This window comes from Oryza brachyantha, chromosome 6 (genome assembly GCF_000231095.2).
Source record: "Oryza brachyantha chromosome 6, ObraRS2, whole genome shotgun sequence".
NCBI classification, from domain to species: Eukaryota; Viridiplantae; Streptophyta; class Magnoliopsida; order Poales; family Poaceae; genus Oryza; species Oryza brachyantha.
In genome coordinates, this window is record NC_023168.2 from 17,817,186 (window position 1) to 17,836,379 (window position 19,194).

The 19,194-nt window shown below is 40.0% G+C and overlaps 2 protein-coding genes across 3 annotated transcripts; both read right to left on the bottom strand.

The window, feature by feature from the left end:
• Positions 1-571: 571 nt before the first annotated feature.
• LOC102707685 lies at positions 572-3,557 on the bottom strand. Its single transcript, XM_006656216.3, has 3 exons — positions 2,352-3,557; positions 1,625-1,916; positions 572-1,132 (listed from the first exon to the last, which is right to left on the bottom strand). The coding sequence occupies exons 1-3, from the start codon at positions 3,261-3,263 to the stop codon at positions 996-998; spliced, it is 1,341 nt and encodes a 446-aa protein (XP_006656279.1). The 5' UTR covers positions 3,264-3,557; the 3' UTR covers positions 572-995.
• A 6,563-nt stretch (positions 3,558-10,120) lies between these two features.
• Positions 10,121-13,021, bottom strand: LOC102707972 (triacylglycerol lipase 2-like). 2 transcript variants are annotated; one of them, XM_006656217.3, is made up of 9 exons: positions 12,565-13,021; positions 12,371-12,487; positions 12,154-12,294; positions 11,965-12,075; positions 11,724-11,867; positions 11,599-11,639; positions 11,212-11,291; positions 11,017-11,112; positions 10,121-10,737 (listed from the first exon to the last, which is right to left on the bottom strand). In XM_006656217.3, the coding sequence occupies exons 1-9, from the start codon at positions 12,751-12,753 to the stop codon at positions 10,415-10,417; spliced, it is 1,242 nt and encodes a 413-aa protein (XP_006656280.2). In that variant the 5' UTR covers positions 12,754-13,021; the 3' UTR covers positions 10,121-10,414. The 2 variants fall into 2 exon arrangements, with proteins under 2 accessions (XP_006656280.2, XP_015694260.1); XM_015838774.2 differs by having other exon boundaries at positions 11,965-12,294; positions 12,565-13,019.
• Positions 13,022-19,194: the final 6,173 nt, after the last annotated feature.

The window sequence follows — 19,194 nt, forward strand, 5'->3', positions numbered from 1 at the left end:
GGGCTCGATGTGGAAGATTTTTGGGGTAAACTACCAGCCCATTTAGGGCCCGTTCAGTTCCTAGAAATTTTTAGGGGGGGGGGGCCACATCAACGCCATTTGAAGTATTAAGCGTAGCCTAATTATAAAACAAATTTTAGATTTCGCTTGAAAACTGCGAGACGAATCTTTTGAGTCTAATTAATCCTTCATTAGCACATGCTGGTTACCATAGCATTTATGGCTAATCATGTATTAATTAGGTTCAAAAGATTCGTCTCGCGATTTTCTCTATAACTATATAATTAGTTTTAATGTTCATGTATATTTAATATTTTATTTAGATGTCCAAAGATTCAATGTGATGTTTTTAAAAAAGTTTTTAGGAACTAAATAGGGCCTTAATTTGATGTGTCGAATCTGGGGCATCCGACCATGGCCTTGAAAGGGTTGAAAATTGAAACCGCATATAAGCCCAAATTTCAAAGAGAAAAAAAAACATATAAAAGACATTTCCTTTGTTTTTAAACCTGGGTTCACTCAGATAAAAGTAAATATGAATTGCATTTTGTACCTATAAACATCTGCCAGATTCAGGCATCCCGGTTTCAAGAAGAAATATCAAAGGAAAAAATAGTACAAAACGACATAAGTCTTCTCCAGAAACAAGGGAAATGTAAAACTTTCTGCAACTTTCATCGGCTTACAAATTACAAAACCGGATGATATACAAAAGCCTGCACTAAAGCCGCAGGCGTGCAACTGCAAACCGAGGCAACAAAATACAAAAACTCGACATCGCTCATGTACAAGGTTGGGATTGCCACGACGCAATCAACTCAAAATAATCTATACATACATATTCTACACATCGAATACAAAACATTGGTACATACATTCATACATACAGAGGTGCAAACTTGCAAAAATGACTCGATTTGTTCAACATTTCACCTGCACAGCCAAACGCATCCGCAAAATTGCAACCAACCAAGCAAGAAAACGCTTCCAGGGCTTCACGAGAAACCGATCGTCTTGCCCAGCAGCCACAGGAAGAGCGTCCACTCGAGCATGAATATCGTGTGCAGGTACGACCTGTCCAGCGTGAACCCGAACACCGTGATGCCCGCTCTGTTGTTCTCCAGGTAGGTCACTGCACCAGATAGAAGAACATCATATGTTGTTATTACCGAGTTGCATGCACCGTCCAGTTCACGTAACAGTTTGAGACTTTGAGCTGATGCAACGATGAACAATTCATTCTTTATACTTATATGCTAAAATTTAAATTTTCAACTTTAAATTTGAAATTTGTTTTGTAAAACCGGAAACCCCGGTATATTCCTTTTGTTTCCTGAACTTGCTTTAATGAAAAGCAGGGCTTCGGTTTTTTCTAATAAAAACATTAAATTTGAAGTTGATTTTGTGGTGTTTTATCGTAGTTTATTTTTTAGTCTTATTTAGATCGCTAGAACACGTAAATAAAACTTTTATTTACAAATTATCTTTCGTTTGTTTGTAAATAGAAGTATGCCATTTAAAAAAGTCACTACTTAACAAATCATTTTGGAAGGAAATGGTTGATGGATGGATGGTGAAGAAATGTTACTGTGGGGGTTGTACTGTAGGAGTATTATTACCGTACCTAGTGCCTGTCTTTTCTGGAAGGAGATGACGGTGGCCTGGGGCAGCAGGATCTTGGTGTTCTCGAGCAGGTCCTCGTCGCCGGTCTCCTCGCACTCGCTGTCGCTGACGGGGTCGGCCTCGACCATGGAGCTCTGGTTCGACCCGAGCTCCGCCTCCTCCTCCACCGGCTCGATGGTGCAGCAGGCGTGCCACTTGGTGGTCTGCCCTGTCAGCGCCTGAGCCTGGTGAGTGATCTTGGCGGCGCTGCTCAGGATTATGATCAGCCCTGACATGAGCACGACCGAACATAGCTGCAGAATTGAACAAGAAGAGGAGGAAGAAGAATTAGAGCTGGATTTGGGAATGGTGGTGAGCTCTGCAACGAATGGCAGAATGCTGTAAACCCAGTCATAAGAATTGTAAACTCACTCTGCGAAAACGTAAATGTATAATTTTTATGTACACGTTAAAAAACCCCTTAAATAAAGTTTGAAATTTAGCTTCAAAGTTTAAAATTTTCGCTTATGCCTTAATAAGGTAGAGGCTAAACAAGGGGGGTTTACAGCCCAATTGCGCTTAATTTAATCATCGAGAATGGTTGGTTCCGTGTAAATCAAGACAAGACGTCTACAAGTCTCTGTCTATGATTACCAGGAACCGAATTTAGGATGAAAAATTGGGTGCAGCAGATCAGATGAATGATTTGGGCAATAGGGTTGAGCAAAATGAAGCGAATTGGAACCTACCGCGAGCTCGCTGGTGTTGAGGAAATCGTCGACGGAGTCGTGGCGCGTGGTGAGGAGCAGGGAGGCGAACTGGCTGGCGGTGGCGATGAGGAGCGAGGCGACGATGAACTTGCGGAAGCGGTGGCTGATGACCTTGAGCTGCTTGCGGATGTCGAGGTGCTCGCGGAGCACGCGCTCGACGCCGGCCCTCCCCTCCTCCACCTCGACGAGCAGCGTGCCGGCGAAGTCCTCGAGGCGGAGGCCCTGGAGGTGGCAGATGAGGCGGAAGAGGACGCAGGTGAGGAGGTAGATGGCGCTGCGGTACATCCAGGAGGCCATCTCGACGGAGCAGGCGAGCACGTTGCTGAGCACGTCGTTGCCGAAGAAGGGGACGCGGTCGCCGGAGGTGGCGTACCACCACACCTTGTAGGCGGCCTCGGCGGCGAAGCACGGCGCGACGAGGGAGGCGAGGAGGCGGAAGGAGAAGGAGAGGCGCGCGGTGTAGTTGAGCCTGACGCGGTCGCTCTTGCCGCGGAGCTTGTCGAGGTAGAGCAGGCGGCGGAGGCCGATGCGGCGGAAGCAGGAGGAGAGGCAGAGGAACCCCGCCGCGGAGGCCGCCGAGAGCGACACCTGGACGACGGCGGAGAAGGGCCTCCTGGACGCGCGGAACGTGAGGAGCAAGTGCGCCGCCGCCGGCACGGCCACGGCGAGGAGGAGGAAGAGCAGCCACGACAGCGCGGCGCCGCCGGGGCCCGAGTGGTCCATGCACACCCACCGCAGGCACGACCTGAACCACTGCAGCTCGTCGTCCTCCCGCGACACGCACCGCTGCATCATCGCCGCCCTCCTCCCCGCTCCCGCTCCCGCTCCCCCCTTCAGCGCCGCCGGCAGCAGCGGCTCCGCCCCCGCCGACCCGCTCGACCGCCTCCCCATCGGATCCAATCCGATCGAATCAACCAACCGATCGAACAGCTAGCTCGCTCTCGCCGTCGCCGGTGCCGGTGCGTGGTGGCGGTGTGAGTCCGGCCGTCCAGGTGGAGGAGAGAGAAAGCCAAAAAGGGTTTGCTTATTTATAAATAAAGGAGGTGGGAATGGGAATGGGGGGAATCCGGGGGTGGGATCGGAATGGGATTGCGTGTGCCTGGGATCAGGGTATCTGGGTGTGGTGGCGTGCGTGCACAGGTGTGTGGTGGGGGGGAGCCGGCAACGGGAGTGTAATATGATTCGGATACTTCCATCCATTCCATGGGGTGGGAGTGTGAACCGCGGAAGAACCGGAAGAGATGGAGTGAGCTTTTACTTATTTGTCTCGCACGATAAAATTGCACACCAGTGATATCACGATTATCGATAAATAATAATTATGCAAATGTTATAGGAATTTGAATCCAAATTATTTTGAATAAAATCGCTGTGGTTTTGACGTCAAATCATATGGTAGGCCGTCACGATTTTAGTAGAAACGATAATCGTGGTATCTAGGCCGATAATTATGGCGGTTTTCATCATACGATAATCATGTTTTTTTTTTAAACTATACAATAAGTCGCAATATATGTCACGGTTATCACAAATTATCACACGATAATTTTTTAGTTTTTCTTTCCATTTTTTCAAAATTTTTGAATTCTCATAATATTTACCGAATCAAACCGTTTTTTATCGATATCGTGCTCTGTCAGTGTGACCGATTATCATGATTATCATGAAATACCATTATAAGGAGGGGCAAATTGCAATTTCTTACCGGTTGATAGGGATTAGCATGGCGCGAAAGTGACATGTTTTAATTTGATTTAGCAGTTGCTAGGAGGAATTTGACGTTACCTTGTACAGTCGCCATATGTTTTATGTCATACCTCGTTTTCTGCCGATGTATTGGACCAGAGGGGAGATCTTTTTTAATCAGTACTGTAGAATTAAGTTGATGTTTGGAAAGCTAGAATTTAATTATATGGGTGATATCGAGTCTATTTATCCTGTGAAAACCGGAAAAGGTCGATCGATCCATACATCTATGTAATGCCTCCGTTTCATATTATAAGACTTTCTAATCTTATCTAAATTCATTTATTGATTAAGGTATATAAGTTATATGTTTAGATTCATTAGTATACATATGAATCTAGGCAATGCTATAAAATCTTGCGAAACAAAGTGATATTATTTACTCTCTCTGCTTTAGATGACAAGATTTTCTAGCATCGTGTAAATTAATAAAATAATCTATATATATTATCATTTATATAAATATACGTAACGCTACAAAGTCAAATCTAAAATGGTATCACTTGAGAAGCAACACCCTGGAACACAAGAAGCAAGCGGAGCAACAGTGGACAGAAGGGAAGGAACCGGAGGATAACAGTTACTGCTTCATAGCCAATCCCATTCAACAAGAATACGTTCAGTAGACTTTCTGTAATAATATTTTATAACTCTCATTTTCTTTTTATTTATCGCATGTAATAAAATTTTCTTCCATAAATGCTAAAAGTCGAATCTAAGTTGTTATCATGCGGCACAACAGATTTTCTCCTTGCTCTCCTATATCTTACCCATGTCATCATACTTGTTTGCATAAGGAGGGAGAATCAGCTAATAAACGTTTTTTACATGCCCTGGGTAATATGTCCTTCATCTATTAAATGTGTGTTAAAGCTACACTTATCAGATTATTTTTTTGGAGAAAGATAATTACCTGACCTATGCGTGTATGGGATTAATTTTTGTAGAAAGATATTTTTACCCGACCTATACACTTATGGGATTATTTTTTAAAGAAATATAACTTTTACCCGACCTACGCCCTAGGTAATATGACCTTCATCCATTAAATGTGTCTTAAAAATAGCTACACTTATGATATTACGATATTTTTTTACCCGGTCTCTGTTCTAACCAGATATACATGGCCTTTTTAATTAGGAACTTAGCATGTTATAAGGATTTGGCCGTTCAAATAATCTAATAAAAAATTGACCTACAACTACTAGGCTATAATGCTAGGTGACCTTTCGTAGCTACACTTATGAGATGCGTGCTTATGCAGTGTTTTTCATGTAATGGAAAAATGGCGTGTGCGAAAAAAAATACTAATCTCGAAATAGGGGGTGAAAGGTTTTTTTGTTTAGAAGGCAAGGGGGTGAAAGTGAAGGTGAACCAAGCATGGGAAAATCGCTTTCACCCGGGGAATTATTGTGCCCAACACAAGGGGCAAGGGCAACCAAAGAGCGTCACCTCATCAACGGCATCCCGGAGAGGGCGGAGGGCAATGCAACCCAGCAAGTGGTTCGCCGGCGCCGGCGCCCATCCGCCGCCGGACCTACTACGACAGCGGCCGCATTAAGTTCGTCGGCATCCCTTTGAATTTTGATCTTTCTGGCGGCCAAAACTGCAGCAACATCTGCAATTGGCAAACGGTCAAAAGTGACTGACTTCTAAACAGACATGCCTTTGGCTTTTTTTTTTCAAATGGCATATTTACAAACAAAAAATAATTTATTAACAAAAAATTATACACATATTTTTTGCAATATAAAAATAAAGGCTGAAAAATAAAATTTGATGAAAACACAAAAATAAAACAACTCTAAATTTAAGGTTAAAATTTAAATCTTGGCTTATAAGCATAAACAATTTCGATGCCACGTTCTAACATGGATTTATTTCTTGTGCTGATCATATTTCTGCGTTTTTCCTATTTTCAATATGGACATTCCCCAAATATCGATGTTTTGTGAGGACATTAGCACAAAGAAGTGGAATGATAGCTGTAGGTTGTATTAGTCCGGCCAGAACTCCAGATGGTGATGATAACTTGGAGCAATTATACAGTTCCTTTCGTTTTCAGAAATGTTCAAAGAATCTGTCAAAACATTTGAGGTAATCACAAATGTGCAAATTGGGTTTTTCTTTTGAACTAGCATGTATGCGCGGTAATCATCGATCACCAGGTATATATATTGTGATTTAATATCCTCAAAGATACAGAGAAGATATATCAGAAACTGGTTGTTACAGTGATGGGCAAGCCAAGAGGGAAATTTAACTTTTGCGACTATTAGGAGTGGTCAAAATAAATTTTTCATCCACTGTCTATGACACGTAAGTTCTTATAAGTCTATGACACATGGATCCAGTGACAAATCTGTTATGAATATTCGTAACAGTGGAAAAAGTTAAATGCCTAGTACATGACTGTTCCAACAAGTTCCAGACAAGAAGCTTGACGAGGTGATGAGTTATAAATTTTTATAATCTCCAGATGCAAATGATTTGCAAGCAAAACCAAAGTGATCAGCAGACGGTGCGGCGAAGAACGCGGGCCGACCAGCCAGTGATAGATTAGCAGATAATCACCGTGATTACGACCAATCATCCATGTGATCCAGCCTGACTCCTCTCACATAATCACACTCTGCTGCTTGGCTAGCTGGCCATTACCCAGCCATCCCCTCCTGCCTGTGATATAATCTAGCTAGATAATCAGAAAGCGACCTGACAACACTCCCACGTAACTTTTAATAAATAAAGTCATTGATTTTTGATATATATTTTGATTATTTGTCTTGCTAAAAGGTCATGTAAGTATTATTTTATTTGTTATGAGCTGTTTTAATTAAACTTATTTTAAATATGGTTTATATATTATACTATTATATAAGAACAATTTTACAGTTCTCGAGAATATACCAAGGTACCAAAATTTTAGTATAAAATTTGATACCTGATATCTCTCGATATAAAAATTATACAGTATTTATGAATAAGACAACTAATTAAAAATGAACAGCTTTTTCTAGCTTGCTGCTTCCAACTACTGCATCAGCACAACCACAGGTACAAGGTTCTGGATCCGGCCCGACGTGTCGTCAGAAACCGCGGTTGATCCAGGTAGTCGTGCGACTCCAGATTCTTTAATTAATCAAGTTTGCTTAGAGAAAATATTCTTTAATCATTCATCATTGTGATTAAGTAATCCTAATTAAACTCAGAGAACTGTTGCTCTCATTCCAAGTTTCCAGTGATAGTAGGGCTAGGACATACTGTAGTTCTTTGGTTCCTGAAGGGACAAGAACAGATGCTGAGTCACACATGGTCCAAAAGTAAAGAATTGGCAAGTTCTTTTCCTTTGCTTTTGTGCTGCTTGATCGATGATGAGACATGGAAGCCAAGTCACCTTGATCACTTGACCTTTCTGTTTTGTTTTTGTTTTGTTTTGTTTGGACCCTTGGTTCTCCTATAGGTTATGCAAGTAACATGACTAGAGCCCGTGTCTGCTTATCAGATAAGAACCATTCAATATGATTCATCGTGCTCGTACCGTTTCATTTATACTTATATTTATCTATAATTAGTAACTTTAAAAATAATTTATAGGTAAAATATGTATATACGTGTACTTAGCGATTTAAAAACAAGTATGATAAAAAAATTAAAAAAAACATAAAAATCAACTTTAGAATTAAGTTAAAAATTTAAATTTCGGCTTATAAGATAGACGAAAAAACGTGACTATTTTTGCACAGCTAAGTGAGAGAGGGTACTGTACTAATCGAGGAGAAAATGTCAGGATGGCTCTTTTCAAGGGAAGAGACTCTCAACAGGTGCATGAGGCTGGGGTTCTTCTCAACAATTGATATAACATATCCAAATTAATCAGTCTAAAATTATTTGACTAGAGCATTATTGCAAAAGATAATAATGCCAATGCCAAACAACTATCAACACCTTAACCTGGCCCATTCTTTGCTGCCAGGTATCACACATAATTTCCCCGGAGGCAAATAGGGAGAGCCACATGAATATCTGGCTCAGTTTGCCACCAAGTTCTTTTGGCACCCCTTGGCAAACAGAAAAGGAGGACATGAAATGATTACTAATTAAACCTGAGAACAAAGTTGTCATCTTTTTTTAGAGGATTAAGAAAAGTTCAATTAATTTGTGTTGCTCTGTTTTATTTTTGTTTTTAAAGAAGCGGTGAGAGCTTTATCATGCATCAGAAGAGGAAAAATCAAATAAACAGCCACAAGTTTCACGGACTTGTTTCTCTCTCGTTTCCACGTGGAAAGCTATTTTCTCTTAAATATGATTCTTCATCTTTATTTTCTCTTTTTCTGTATCTGATGGTTGAAGTTTGATTGCTTACGCAGATCACCCCTCTGTCATTTGACTTATTTTGGGGTTGGCTTTTCATCTAGATAGACTAGCATATCACATTGGCACGACTATAACCTTCCTTCCTATTACATATATTTCTACTCTACTTCCTCCACTTTATAACGTGAGATGTTTTACTTTTTTGTTATAATATTTTTTATTTAAAAAATATGAAAAATATTATTTATTTTGCTTGTGAATTATTTTATTATCAAAAGAACTTTAAGCACGACTTGTCATTTTTTATATTTGTACTAAATTTTTAAATAAGACGAATAGTCAAACGTTGCAACTAAAAAAGTCAAACATCTCACATTATGAAATGGAGGTAGTACTTTATAAGAGTAAATATATATATATATATATATATATATATATATATATATATATATATATATTGCTTAGCTTAAATTTTTAATAACAACTAATAGTGTAATAATTGTTTGTAGCACATAATTTGCAGGACATGCAGCTATACTATTAATAAATTTATCTTGATTTTTTATTAGGAATTACTAAATAATTTACCATACATTACCGTGACCATTACCTTGCTGAAGTTATAGATTGTTATTTGTAGCAATATTGTAAATATGTTTTCCGTGTTCTTTTGCCTATTTTTTCTTAGCTTCGTGCTTCTTAAACTGCAAAACAATTTTTTTTTTGCAAAAAGTTTATATGTATAAGTTTACCGTCTTACACTTTAAAGTAGATTTTTAATTTTACAGTAGCTAATTCCTCATTTATATCATTAAATAACTATATCATTAAATAACTAGCAAAATAAAAGATAATCAACTTTCATCGTGGAAGAACACAACCTTAGGTATGAAACGGCAGATAGCTAAGCAGAAGGCCAGGGCATCTCAAAAACTGCCAAATATCTCGCGTGTTAGTCAAGCAAATTACTTCCAGCTCAGTGGCTAGAAATGAAGGGGAAAACCATCCAATGACCATTTATCAATCATGTGATTTTTCTGACAAAAAGTTCAGGTATTCAGCTCAAGAGGGCTGGCCGAAGTTGGTAGCAGAAAAATTCCACCGACAGTTGGCAGTTGGGACACCTGGGACCTGTAAGTTCTTCTGGCGGCAGTAGCGCCCAATTCAGGCCTCGTTTAGTTCTTAAATTTTTTTTTTCCAAAAACATCACTTCAAATATTTAGACATATAAATAAAGCATTAAATATAGATAAATCAAAAAACTAATTGTACAGTTACGGAAGAAATCTTGAGACGAATCTTTTGAGCCTAATTAGAAAGTGATTAGCCATAAGTGCTACAGTAACCAACATGTGCTAATGACGGATTAATTAGGCTCAAAAAATTCTTCAAACGGGCTCTAGTCGAAATCTGAAATTTGTTTTATAATTAGACTACGTTTAATACTTCAAATATGTATTCGAAAACTTAATGTGATGTTTTTGCAATTTTTTTTTTGCAAACTAAACACCACCTCAGATACTTCATCTCCTTTTTGACCGCAGCATCTAAACTCTCAACATCAGAACATCTCCGACTGGATTGTCTGAACTGAGCTAGACTAGCATATTAAGGTTAAACTTTTGGCCCAGCTTGGCCTCACCTAATGTGTTGCTAGCAAATATGTAGAGCGAGAATAAAATTAAGAATTCATGGCACACGACTGGACGTATTCATTTTTGCAGGAGACCGATGCATCAAGAACAATGTGATTACAATGAGACCAGAGAATTGATCAAATACTTAATAGTGATCCTTTATTCTTTTGTTGTCTAGCATACTGGTACTGACGAAATATATAGCCGGACCTGACAAGATGTCCTGATGGATGCAAACCCAGTGCAACTCAAATCTCCGATGCTGTAACCTGTCATACAACTGAACTGGCTACCGCAGTAATGCTGCAGCCAAACTAACTGCAAAGAAGCCCGATGGAGCTGCCCTCAGTGGCGCTCGAAGAACTCGACCATCGGTCCATATATGAGCTGGGGTGCATTGTAGGCCATGACGAAGTCAGCGTGCGCGTAATCCGGCACATAGAGCACCTCGATGTTGTCGCTGTCGTGCTTCCTGACCAGCGTCCTCAGGAGGTGCCTGGTGTCAGGGACGTCGCCGAGGAAGTCCTCGCCGCCATGGGTGAGGAAGATAGGGACATGGTTCGGAATGGAGGAGAGGTTGTACACCGGTGGCCGTGGCTGGTTGTAGTGCTTCATGTTATCCCTGGTGTTGCCGTAGTCGTACCTGCTGACGCCTCCGTTTCTGATCACTGTTTGGCAGGCGAGTCAGGAAGAAAAAAAAAGTGAGTTATGCTGCAGAGTTTGAAGCAGACAACATTGTTAATGTTTCTGAGATTTATTTTAGTCCAACAGAAAATATCTTAAGGTACCAGTATCTCGTGATACCAAATTATTTCTGATCGTTGGATCTTCACAGTGCACATCCTACTCAGCTAGATTTAACGGTGGAAAACGATTTGGTATCTCGAGGTACTAGTACCTCGAGGTACTTTTTGTGGGACCAGAGCAAATCTCCTCTGATTTCTTACACTGTGACAAGTGAACGAGGTTTTTGACGGAGGTAGACTGTGGAGCGTGCTCTAGAAAGGCACAAAACGTAGAGGTATTGAGGCAGCAATCTGGTCCTTCAGTCACAAAATCAGATCCATGCAATTGGTGTTAGTAGGATGAGATTAATATCACATCTTGTTTAGGGCATTGTAAATTGGAGGAAAGGAATATACCTGCTACCGCCGAAAATAGATCATAGCAATTGATTTCAGGATTGTCACATATCTGGCTTAGAACTGTATGTGCAACTGGCCTGTGTAGTGGGGACACTGATAGCAGTCAATGCTTGCGGCTTTAATTAAGAACAATCACATTTGGGCCTAGTTACTCAAAACATCTCTTGTTTTCTAATAGATGAATGGTAAATTTTACAAAGAACGACCCCTATGTAGCTACTTTGGTGACATGTCGAGTTCCATGACATGATAACCATTTTATGATTTAAATATGGGCATCTATACTCATAATTAATAGATTGCTGTGATATGAAACAACTACAAGCAAGAATTTGGCACTGAAGTACATGTAATGTACATTAGAAGTTTTGTGAAAATGCCTACCCAACAGGGTTGAACTCATGAAAACCTAGCCAGTAAACCGTCTGCACAAGACAAACAAAGAGATGAATAAAGTTGATCATGATCGGTCATCAATAAATAGAAAAAGAAAATTTACAGCCTTTTACTTCAGCAAGGAAGATGCGAGCAGCAAGCAGAGTGAGTTTGGATTTCATCCTGCTCAGATAAGCAATTGGGCAGAGCAAAACAGCTGATCGCAGTACATCTAGTAACTTGTGCTCAGAGAAGGCTGCAAGAATCATCAGTGTTCCCTAGGAAAAATGCAAGTAAAAAACATTTTTACAGCATCACTCAAAAGTCTGAAGTGTCTACTGATTGACATCTTCAAGTGGGGGCATATGAGCTCACCAGGGAGTGACCGACATAGTGGAGTTTCTTGCCTGTTTTATCATAGGCAAACTGTGCCACTGCTGGAAGATCATAGGAAGCAAGTTCGTCGAATGACCAATCCCAGTAAGCCTGAAAAAAAGAGTAATCAACATGGTTTCGGTGCAATTCTATGGGAAATTTGTTGTTGATCAAGCCTGAGATGACAACCGGATCTTTTGTCGAGAGTGAGGTATGGTTACGGCTGGAATTTGTTCCACGGCTATTGGCGATCCAAACATCAAACCCATTGTCTGCCAAAATAAATCCAAGAGATTGTTGTGGTGTACTCATGACCCAACTAACACCATCCTGTCCAAACCACACACTCGATTCAGGTATGGTGAGAATTCAGATGGCACAAGATTGGCACAAACAAAGTCCTTACCACCATAAGTCCATGGAAAAGCAGTATTGGTTGTCTTGCCTCAGTCGAGGTGTTGGAGTCAGCACGACCATAGGGAATCCTCTTTAAGCTAAGAATGTAGCCATCTTCCGTTGTGACCTGCAAGTCAGTCCGTATACTTTAGAAAATGGTATGCCTTCTTGCATAAGCAAATACAGAACTATTCGTAAACATACCTTGTATTCTTCACATGGATAGCCAAAAGCTGCTGCTTGTGACTGGCACATACCAAGCGGATGGGGTGAAGGATTACACCGATCATCAGTACCATACATGGAACTTTGGTTCCTCCATGAGAGAGCTTTGTGCAGATTAAAGCCAAGGAAAAGAACCACCAACTTTATTAGATAAAGAATCCTAGCCATAAAATTATGTAGGATTTTATATTACTAGTAGAGGGGTAGCCTAAGGATTTCCACGAATTGAACAGCTATCCAAGGAGCACAGAAAGAAAGCGGGCAATGCCTATTTGGGGCATCTGGTCTCTTGTCATGAAGTGCTTAAAAAGTGAGGCCCATGACTGACAAAATCCACTTTAGCCAACTTCTAGGATAGCATTTACATGTGAATCAGTTAGGCAGGTAATGTGTACAGGAGTTCCTCGACTACTTACAGCCACTTTTTTATTTTGTTGAGAGAATCAAGAGCATGCAACAGGATAAAATGCTGCACTAGTACTTTCTAAAACTAATCGAGTAAAATGGAAGAAAGAGACTTGTGCAAAATGAATCATGCCATATTGATGATCTGAAATGATGCTCCTGTATGAACACTTCATCCCTATTGTGTGAACTCAAAGTCTGTTTTAGATCACTAACAATGTTTGAGAGGGAAACACAAACTTCTTTGATGTACTAGCAGAATGCACAAAAGCTTAGAAGATGCGAAACACCTGGCTTGCGTCAGTTGCACAACTATGTCATTCAAACACAGCGGCATTCTGCATTAATCAGTTCATTCTGGAAAAATAATAGGATGCTATGCCATGATATTTACTTTCTATCAAATGGTAAACATATCTGAAAATGGACAAATGCCATGGTCTGCCATTCTTCCTATTTGATATTTATCCAGCAAAGTCTGGATCAGCTTGAGCTCAACTCCTACTGAAGTCAAATTAACCACACCACCACACCATCATTCTGCTAAAATATGTTGCGCAACTGGAAATTCAATGATAATAGGCTTCATGTTTCGCAAAGATATACATTTGATACTGTGCACAAATAGGCAGTTGAATTAAGCCACAGGATGAACAAAATAAAGCGAAAATATTCCCATCGAGGTGGAGTAATTGTTGGTTTCTGCAAACTCGTATTGTTTTCTTCTACAGATTTGCACACTTTATGATAAATAGTCACTCAGATTTGTTGTGAGATCAGAGATGACATGACAGCGAGAAGAATTTATTACCCTGACCTCGTCGGCAGTGCGGACTAAGGAGCCTTCAGCCGGATCGAGTTGGGTCGGACCGGCGCCGGGCCGCGCGCGGCGCGGGGATGCTGCTGACCGCCCGCCGGGATGGTGGCTGTGCGCCTGGGGTGGTGGCCATGGCTGGCGCCCGGCCCGGCGATGACTTCCTCGGACCGATACTAGAAGGTGGCGGGCGGGGGCAAGGGCTGCAAGGCTACCCGTGCTCCGCGCGCTTCTCGCAGGTGGGGGCGCGACGCGGATGCTCCGTTCCGGTAGCGATCCATGGCGAGCGCCGCCTTCGACGGCGGCCGGCCGCCGGCGTTGGCTTGCGGGAGAAGGGGAAGAGCGAGAGCCGACGACGGAGACGGAAGGATCTCGCTGCAAAAAATTTGGATCGTTAAACTCAAAATAATATAGGGACCCAGGTGAAAATTTCCTGAGAGCATTCAAAATAGGGACCTAAGTAAAAATATTTCTGATCGCTATCACATGTAGCGATCCTATCGACTGAAATAAAGGACCTAAATGAAGTATCCTAGAAACAAAAGGGTCTTAAATTAAAATATCATGACCGCTAGTACCATTCGGAGCTATTGAAAGAAAAGGGACCTAAATGTAAAATTACCTAGACCCAAATAAAGTGGTACAGCCCGGTACAGCCCAGTCCAGTCCATGGGTTCATCACCCGTCGTAACACCGTCTTTTTATTTATTAATATTCTTTAATATATGCCATTATAAATTGATAAAAATATGCATAAATAAACCAGTATATCCATTATTACAATGTCATAACATAAAATAAAAGTAGTGTGGTAGCATAATAAATTCATAATGTCATGATGCCATAACACAAATTAAAAACCTCTTTAAAAGGTGACACATGTTCGTCGGTTAAAAAAATGGTCCGGTTCACCGGCTTTACCTGTTTGATTGCAGGGACAGTCCGTGAGCAGAACCAAACCACCAAGGTCACTGGTTTAGGTTTTTCTGATTCAACTGCTATTTCAGTCTGGTCTAGTTTTTTCTATGTTTATGGGTTAAATTTCACATGTAAAAACTTCATTTCTCCTTCATGAATGACCAAGTCTGATTTGCATCTCTCTAACCACAAAAACAAATATAGAGATTTTCTCTAACATTAAAACTAGATTTTTTTACTTCCCTAAGTGGTTTGTACGGTAACTTTATCCTATGTGGCCCTACATGCCATATTAACCTAGTCTTCACTTCGATGTGATGTATACATCGCATTGCAATCACCAAAAAAATTAAAAAATTAGTGGGCCCTATATGGGACCCACATGTTAGGGACCCTCTTCTCACTCTAGTATCCTGCCACCCATCTTCTCTCCCTAGCTTGGTGTACAAATAGACGGCGAGGGAGAGTAGTGTCCTTCATCAGCGAAGACAAAGTCTAAGGTGGCACGACGATAGGCACTTGACAAAGTCTTGATGGAAAAAAGAGCAGTGATAGGGTTTGGTCTCCATAGCTGACATTTGTGACAATGAATTGGTTATGGAGGCTTAGTGTCTGGTTTTGTAGTTGAGGGATCAAATCAGACCAAGACCATCGATGAGGAAGGAAAATGGACCATTTTCCATTTCAACTATAGAGTTCGAGGTGATAAACTCCAGTACATTGCCAAATAGAATACTTGAAAGCAAAGAACCATCCACGTACACACATGCTACAAACATAATGAAACCAAATGATAGTAGATGAACAAATTGATAGGGAGTCATGGCGTTGCCACTACGATTGCATCAATGAGCCTCCTTTGGCATGCATACCGCTTGATGAACGGGTAATTTCCTTTGGTCACCTCTATGGGAACAACAAAAGTTAGAGGTTTGTTGTAGAGACATAGATTTTGATGTCTGCTTCACTGGAATAGAATGGATTTCCACAAAATTTTGTATTCAATCTAGGGAGCTTAATCTCAATCTGAACAACAAACCCTACTTACCATTAGGATAAAAAAGAAGTTACCCAAGTCCACCAACGTTAAGCTTTGATGAGCTCAAAAAATAGGAGAGAATTATTGTCTTCTTATATCAACTAGGAAGGTTGGGAGAGTAAAGGCCTACAAATTGTGGATATTTGTCTAATGGAAGATCCCATCTACTGAAATCATCCAATCTGACTCATTGAGATGCCATCTCCACTGATGTGGAGGACTTAACCCTTGAACAGGCTAAGGGTTAGGCACCATCGCCAACCTCCTCTACTAATGAAGTAGAGACGACTAGCGTTGCCAACGAAAGAGCGATATTGCTGGCGCTACCACTGCTAAAGGTCGGGTATGCAACACAACCAAATTGCAATGTGTGTTAATAAGAGTTCGCTGGTCATGTGCAAACCCACATAAGAATGCCGACTCCATGGCAGCCAGATGAGCATATGAACTCGACGGCAGCCAGACAAGTGTCTGAACCTCCTCCCTAGCTACTACTCCTAGTTTGTCGCTGCCTCTTAGACCGCTAAGGGGATGGACCACATCCACCATAGGGATAATTCTCATCCTTAAAGAGAAGCCTCCACTGATAGATTCCACCACAAAACTTTGTCTCCACCACTACCAACCACCTCCACTGTCATAAACTACTTTGGCAATCATCAAGCTTCACCGGTGATGCAAAAGCAGAAATAACTCAAACTATAGGAGGGCCTAACATAAGGTGAAGAACCTAGCTAAAATATTAAAGTAAGGGGAGGTTCCCGGACCCCTCCTTTAGTTCTCACTAGTGGTGAATTGCTCGAATCGAAGGGGAAATCTCTAGGGATTTTACTACGGTGAAAGGAAAGTGGAAAGTGCTCTCCGAAGGACTATCATCAATGCCCATGTGTAAATTGAATGACATAGAATTAGACTATAGTAAACTTGGTATGTGTTGCAAAACTCTACTCATGCAATAATATCCCATGAAAAATGTTGGAGCACTTGAACTTAGTTTTTCAGAAGAAATTATCTAGTCTACTTGTTTGACGATACGGGCTTTCCAAAGTTTGACAAACCTTATAGAAAAAAATATAACAATATTTTGAACATAAAATAAATATTGTATAAAATTATATTCAATGGAATTAATTTGGCACTACAGAGGTTGCGTAAGGTTTCAATAAACTTGGTAAACTTGAAAAGGTTTGATTTAGGACAAACTCAAAACATTTGATAATATGAGATGGATCGGAACGAGCACACAATATTCATGTTCTGTGATGATTGTAAGCTCACTTGGAATCATTTCATGTGTGAACACAATGTTTTTCGCACTACCTAGTTTATAACTACTTGTTCTAGTGGTATTAATTAATTTCAATATGTGCAAAATTTGGGTATGTGTCATCATTATAATTGGTAATATGATGTGACTTCATAAATTGCCCATAATATTTTTATTCTTGGTTTGATTTTTCATGTACAATGGAATTTATTCATATCCTAACCACTAGTTTTGTTAATTTTTGTTCCAAATTTCACTCGATTCCGAAATCCTGGCACGTACTTTTTATGATGCCTTCTTTTGGCCCATTGTACTTCCTTTCTTTTCTAGCCACCTCTCTTTCATCTTCACCATTGACACCCCATTGCCTTGGTCACTAGGTACCAAGCTCTCCCACCACCTTCACACTCGTCCCTTCCCCTATGCCACTGCCTCCATGACTAGTGCTTGCATTGCTCATTGGAAATACTTAATTGCACTGCTAACTTGAAGCACTTACTATCTCTATTCCCTAGACAACAAAACATGATAGATATATGACTATTGATGTTGTTATACTCTAAGGGCGCATTCAAAGTTAGCAGTAGCAGCTAGTCTACTCAAAGCACGTAAAACGAAGAAAAAATGGATTAAGGACACTACTCCAAGAATTGACGTGTCAACAAAACATGTAATGAGGATAATGACGCTAAAGGGAGGGGGCTCTGCTAAGGTACAACTGTGCAAGCATAAGATCAAGAGGGTGACAACAATAGAATCAATGCCGGTGTACATGGAAGAGAAGGTAATAGTAGTGACTAAGGCAATGAAGTACCGTGGTGTCAGGGCAGGCATTGGGGGACGTTAATTAGTGATGAAGATCAATAAAATAAGTGAGATACTAATGGTTTGCATTTAATTGTACTCCATGTAGATGCATGTTATAGAATATCAAATTTACTTTTAAATATTGTTATACATAGAACTTTTATTGTGAATTATAAGAGTCTTTTACAGGGCTCCACTTTCCACTTAGGGTGTAAGATGAGAATTGAATCTGAGCCATTCATTGGTTAGGGGTAAAATTGGCCATGCATGCATTATACTTATGCCTCATACAGTAACCGGTAAGTCATCTATGGTATTAAATGGCCATTTAAAGAGATAAATTTTAATTTACTTTTCAATATACTAATTTAAAATCAACCATCCATTCCTTAATTACCAAATCTAATATTTCACTTTTAAAACTCAATATTATTTCAATTTTTTATGTTCATAATGAAACTAAAATAATTCAGATACGCGTGGTATCCTTTAAAATTGATTTGTCGTCATATCTTGGTATGTGAAATTAATTAGTATATGCAACCTTGTTTTGGTCAAGATGACATGAATCAATGCAGGTATCCAATCATTTTATTTAAGTTACGAAACATCATACCTAGCTAATTAACATAAGTACTAATGGCCGTATTTTTCCATGTTGCATAAGTACGATGTGATTAAACAAAGTTTGGAGCATATTTAGATGGTAAAAATCATTAAAATCATTAAAAATCTGGAGATTGATATACTGACAAAAAAATTGGAACATTTTTTCTAAAGATTTTATCTCGTGAGTAGGAACAAATTAAATTGAAGCCAAACAAAAGCCAATGATAGATTTCCATAATTTCCCTATACAAAAGTAAATCAAAACAGAAATGCGTTCTTACCGGTTATTTATATCTGTATATACTATGCACATGCCATCATCAATTAATTAATTGGGAGCTAGCTAAATCTGCATGACCTCTTTTGCACTATTTCAAATAATATAATGTAAATTGATGGTTCGCATAGAATTCAATTCCATGTACATGCATATTACAATAGAGTATTATACATGGAGTTTCTATTGTGAACTATAATATCATTGTCAGATACTACAATAAAGCATGCATTTAGAGTAAAACAAATTTTCTACACGCGTATATATGAATTAAGAACCCGGGTTAAAAATGATTCAGTTAACAAGTCCATGCAAATGCGTCGAGCTAAGTGTCTTGATTAATTCATGTCTAGATATCTATATAGTCCATTCATAACGGGCTTTGTTATGACTTGTCAAAGAGATATCGGGCTCCATCACGAATAACCCGTCATAATTGAAAGGATATGCACTAGTGATCAAATAACAGGTGA

Coding starts and splice junctions, on each gene's coding strand:
- LOC102707685 (XM_006656216.3), bottom strand. CDS start 3,263: ATGGGGAGGCGGTCGAGCGGGTCGGCGGGGGCGGAGCCGCTGCTGCCG. Junction 1,917..2,351: donor TCAACACCAGCGAGCTCGCG/GTAGGTTCCAAT, acceptor TCAATTCTGCAG/CTATGTTCGGTCGTGCTCAT. Junction 1,133..1,624: donor CCAGAAAAGACAGGCACTAG/GTACGGTAATAA, acceptor TATCTGGTGCAG/TGACCTACCTGGAGAACAAC.
- LOC102707972 (XM_015838774.2), bottom strand. CDS start 12,753: ATGGCTAGGATTCTTTATCTAATAAAGTTGGTGGTTCTTTTCCTTGGC. Junction 12,295..12,370: donor TTTTCCATGGACTTATGGTG/GTAAGGACTTTG, acceptor TGGTTTGGACAG/GATGGTGTTAGTTGGGTCAT. Junction 11,868..11,964: donor ACTATGTCGGTCACTCCCTG/GTGAGCTCATAT, acceptor CATTTTTCCTAG/GGAACACTGATGATTCTTGC.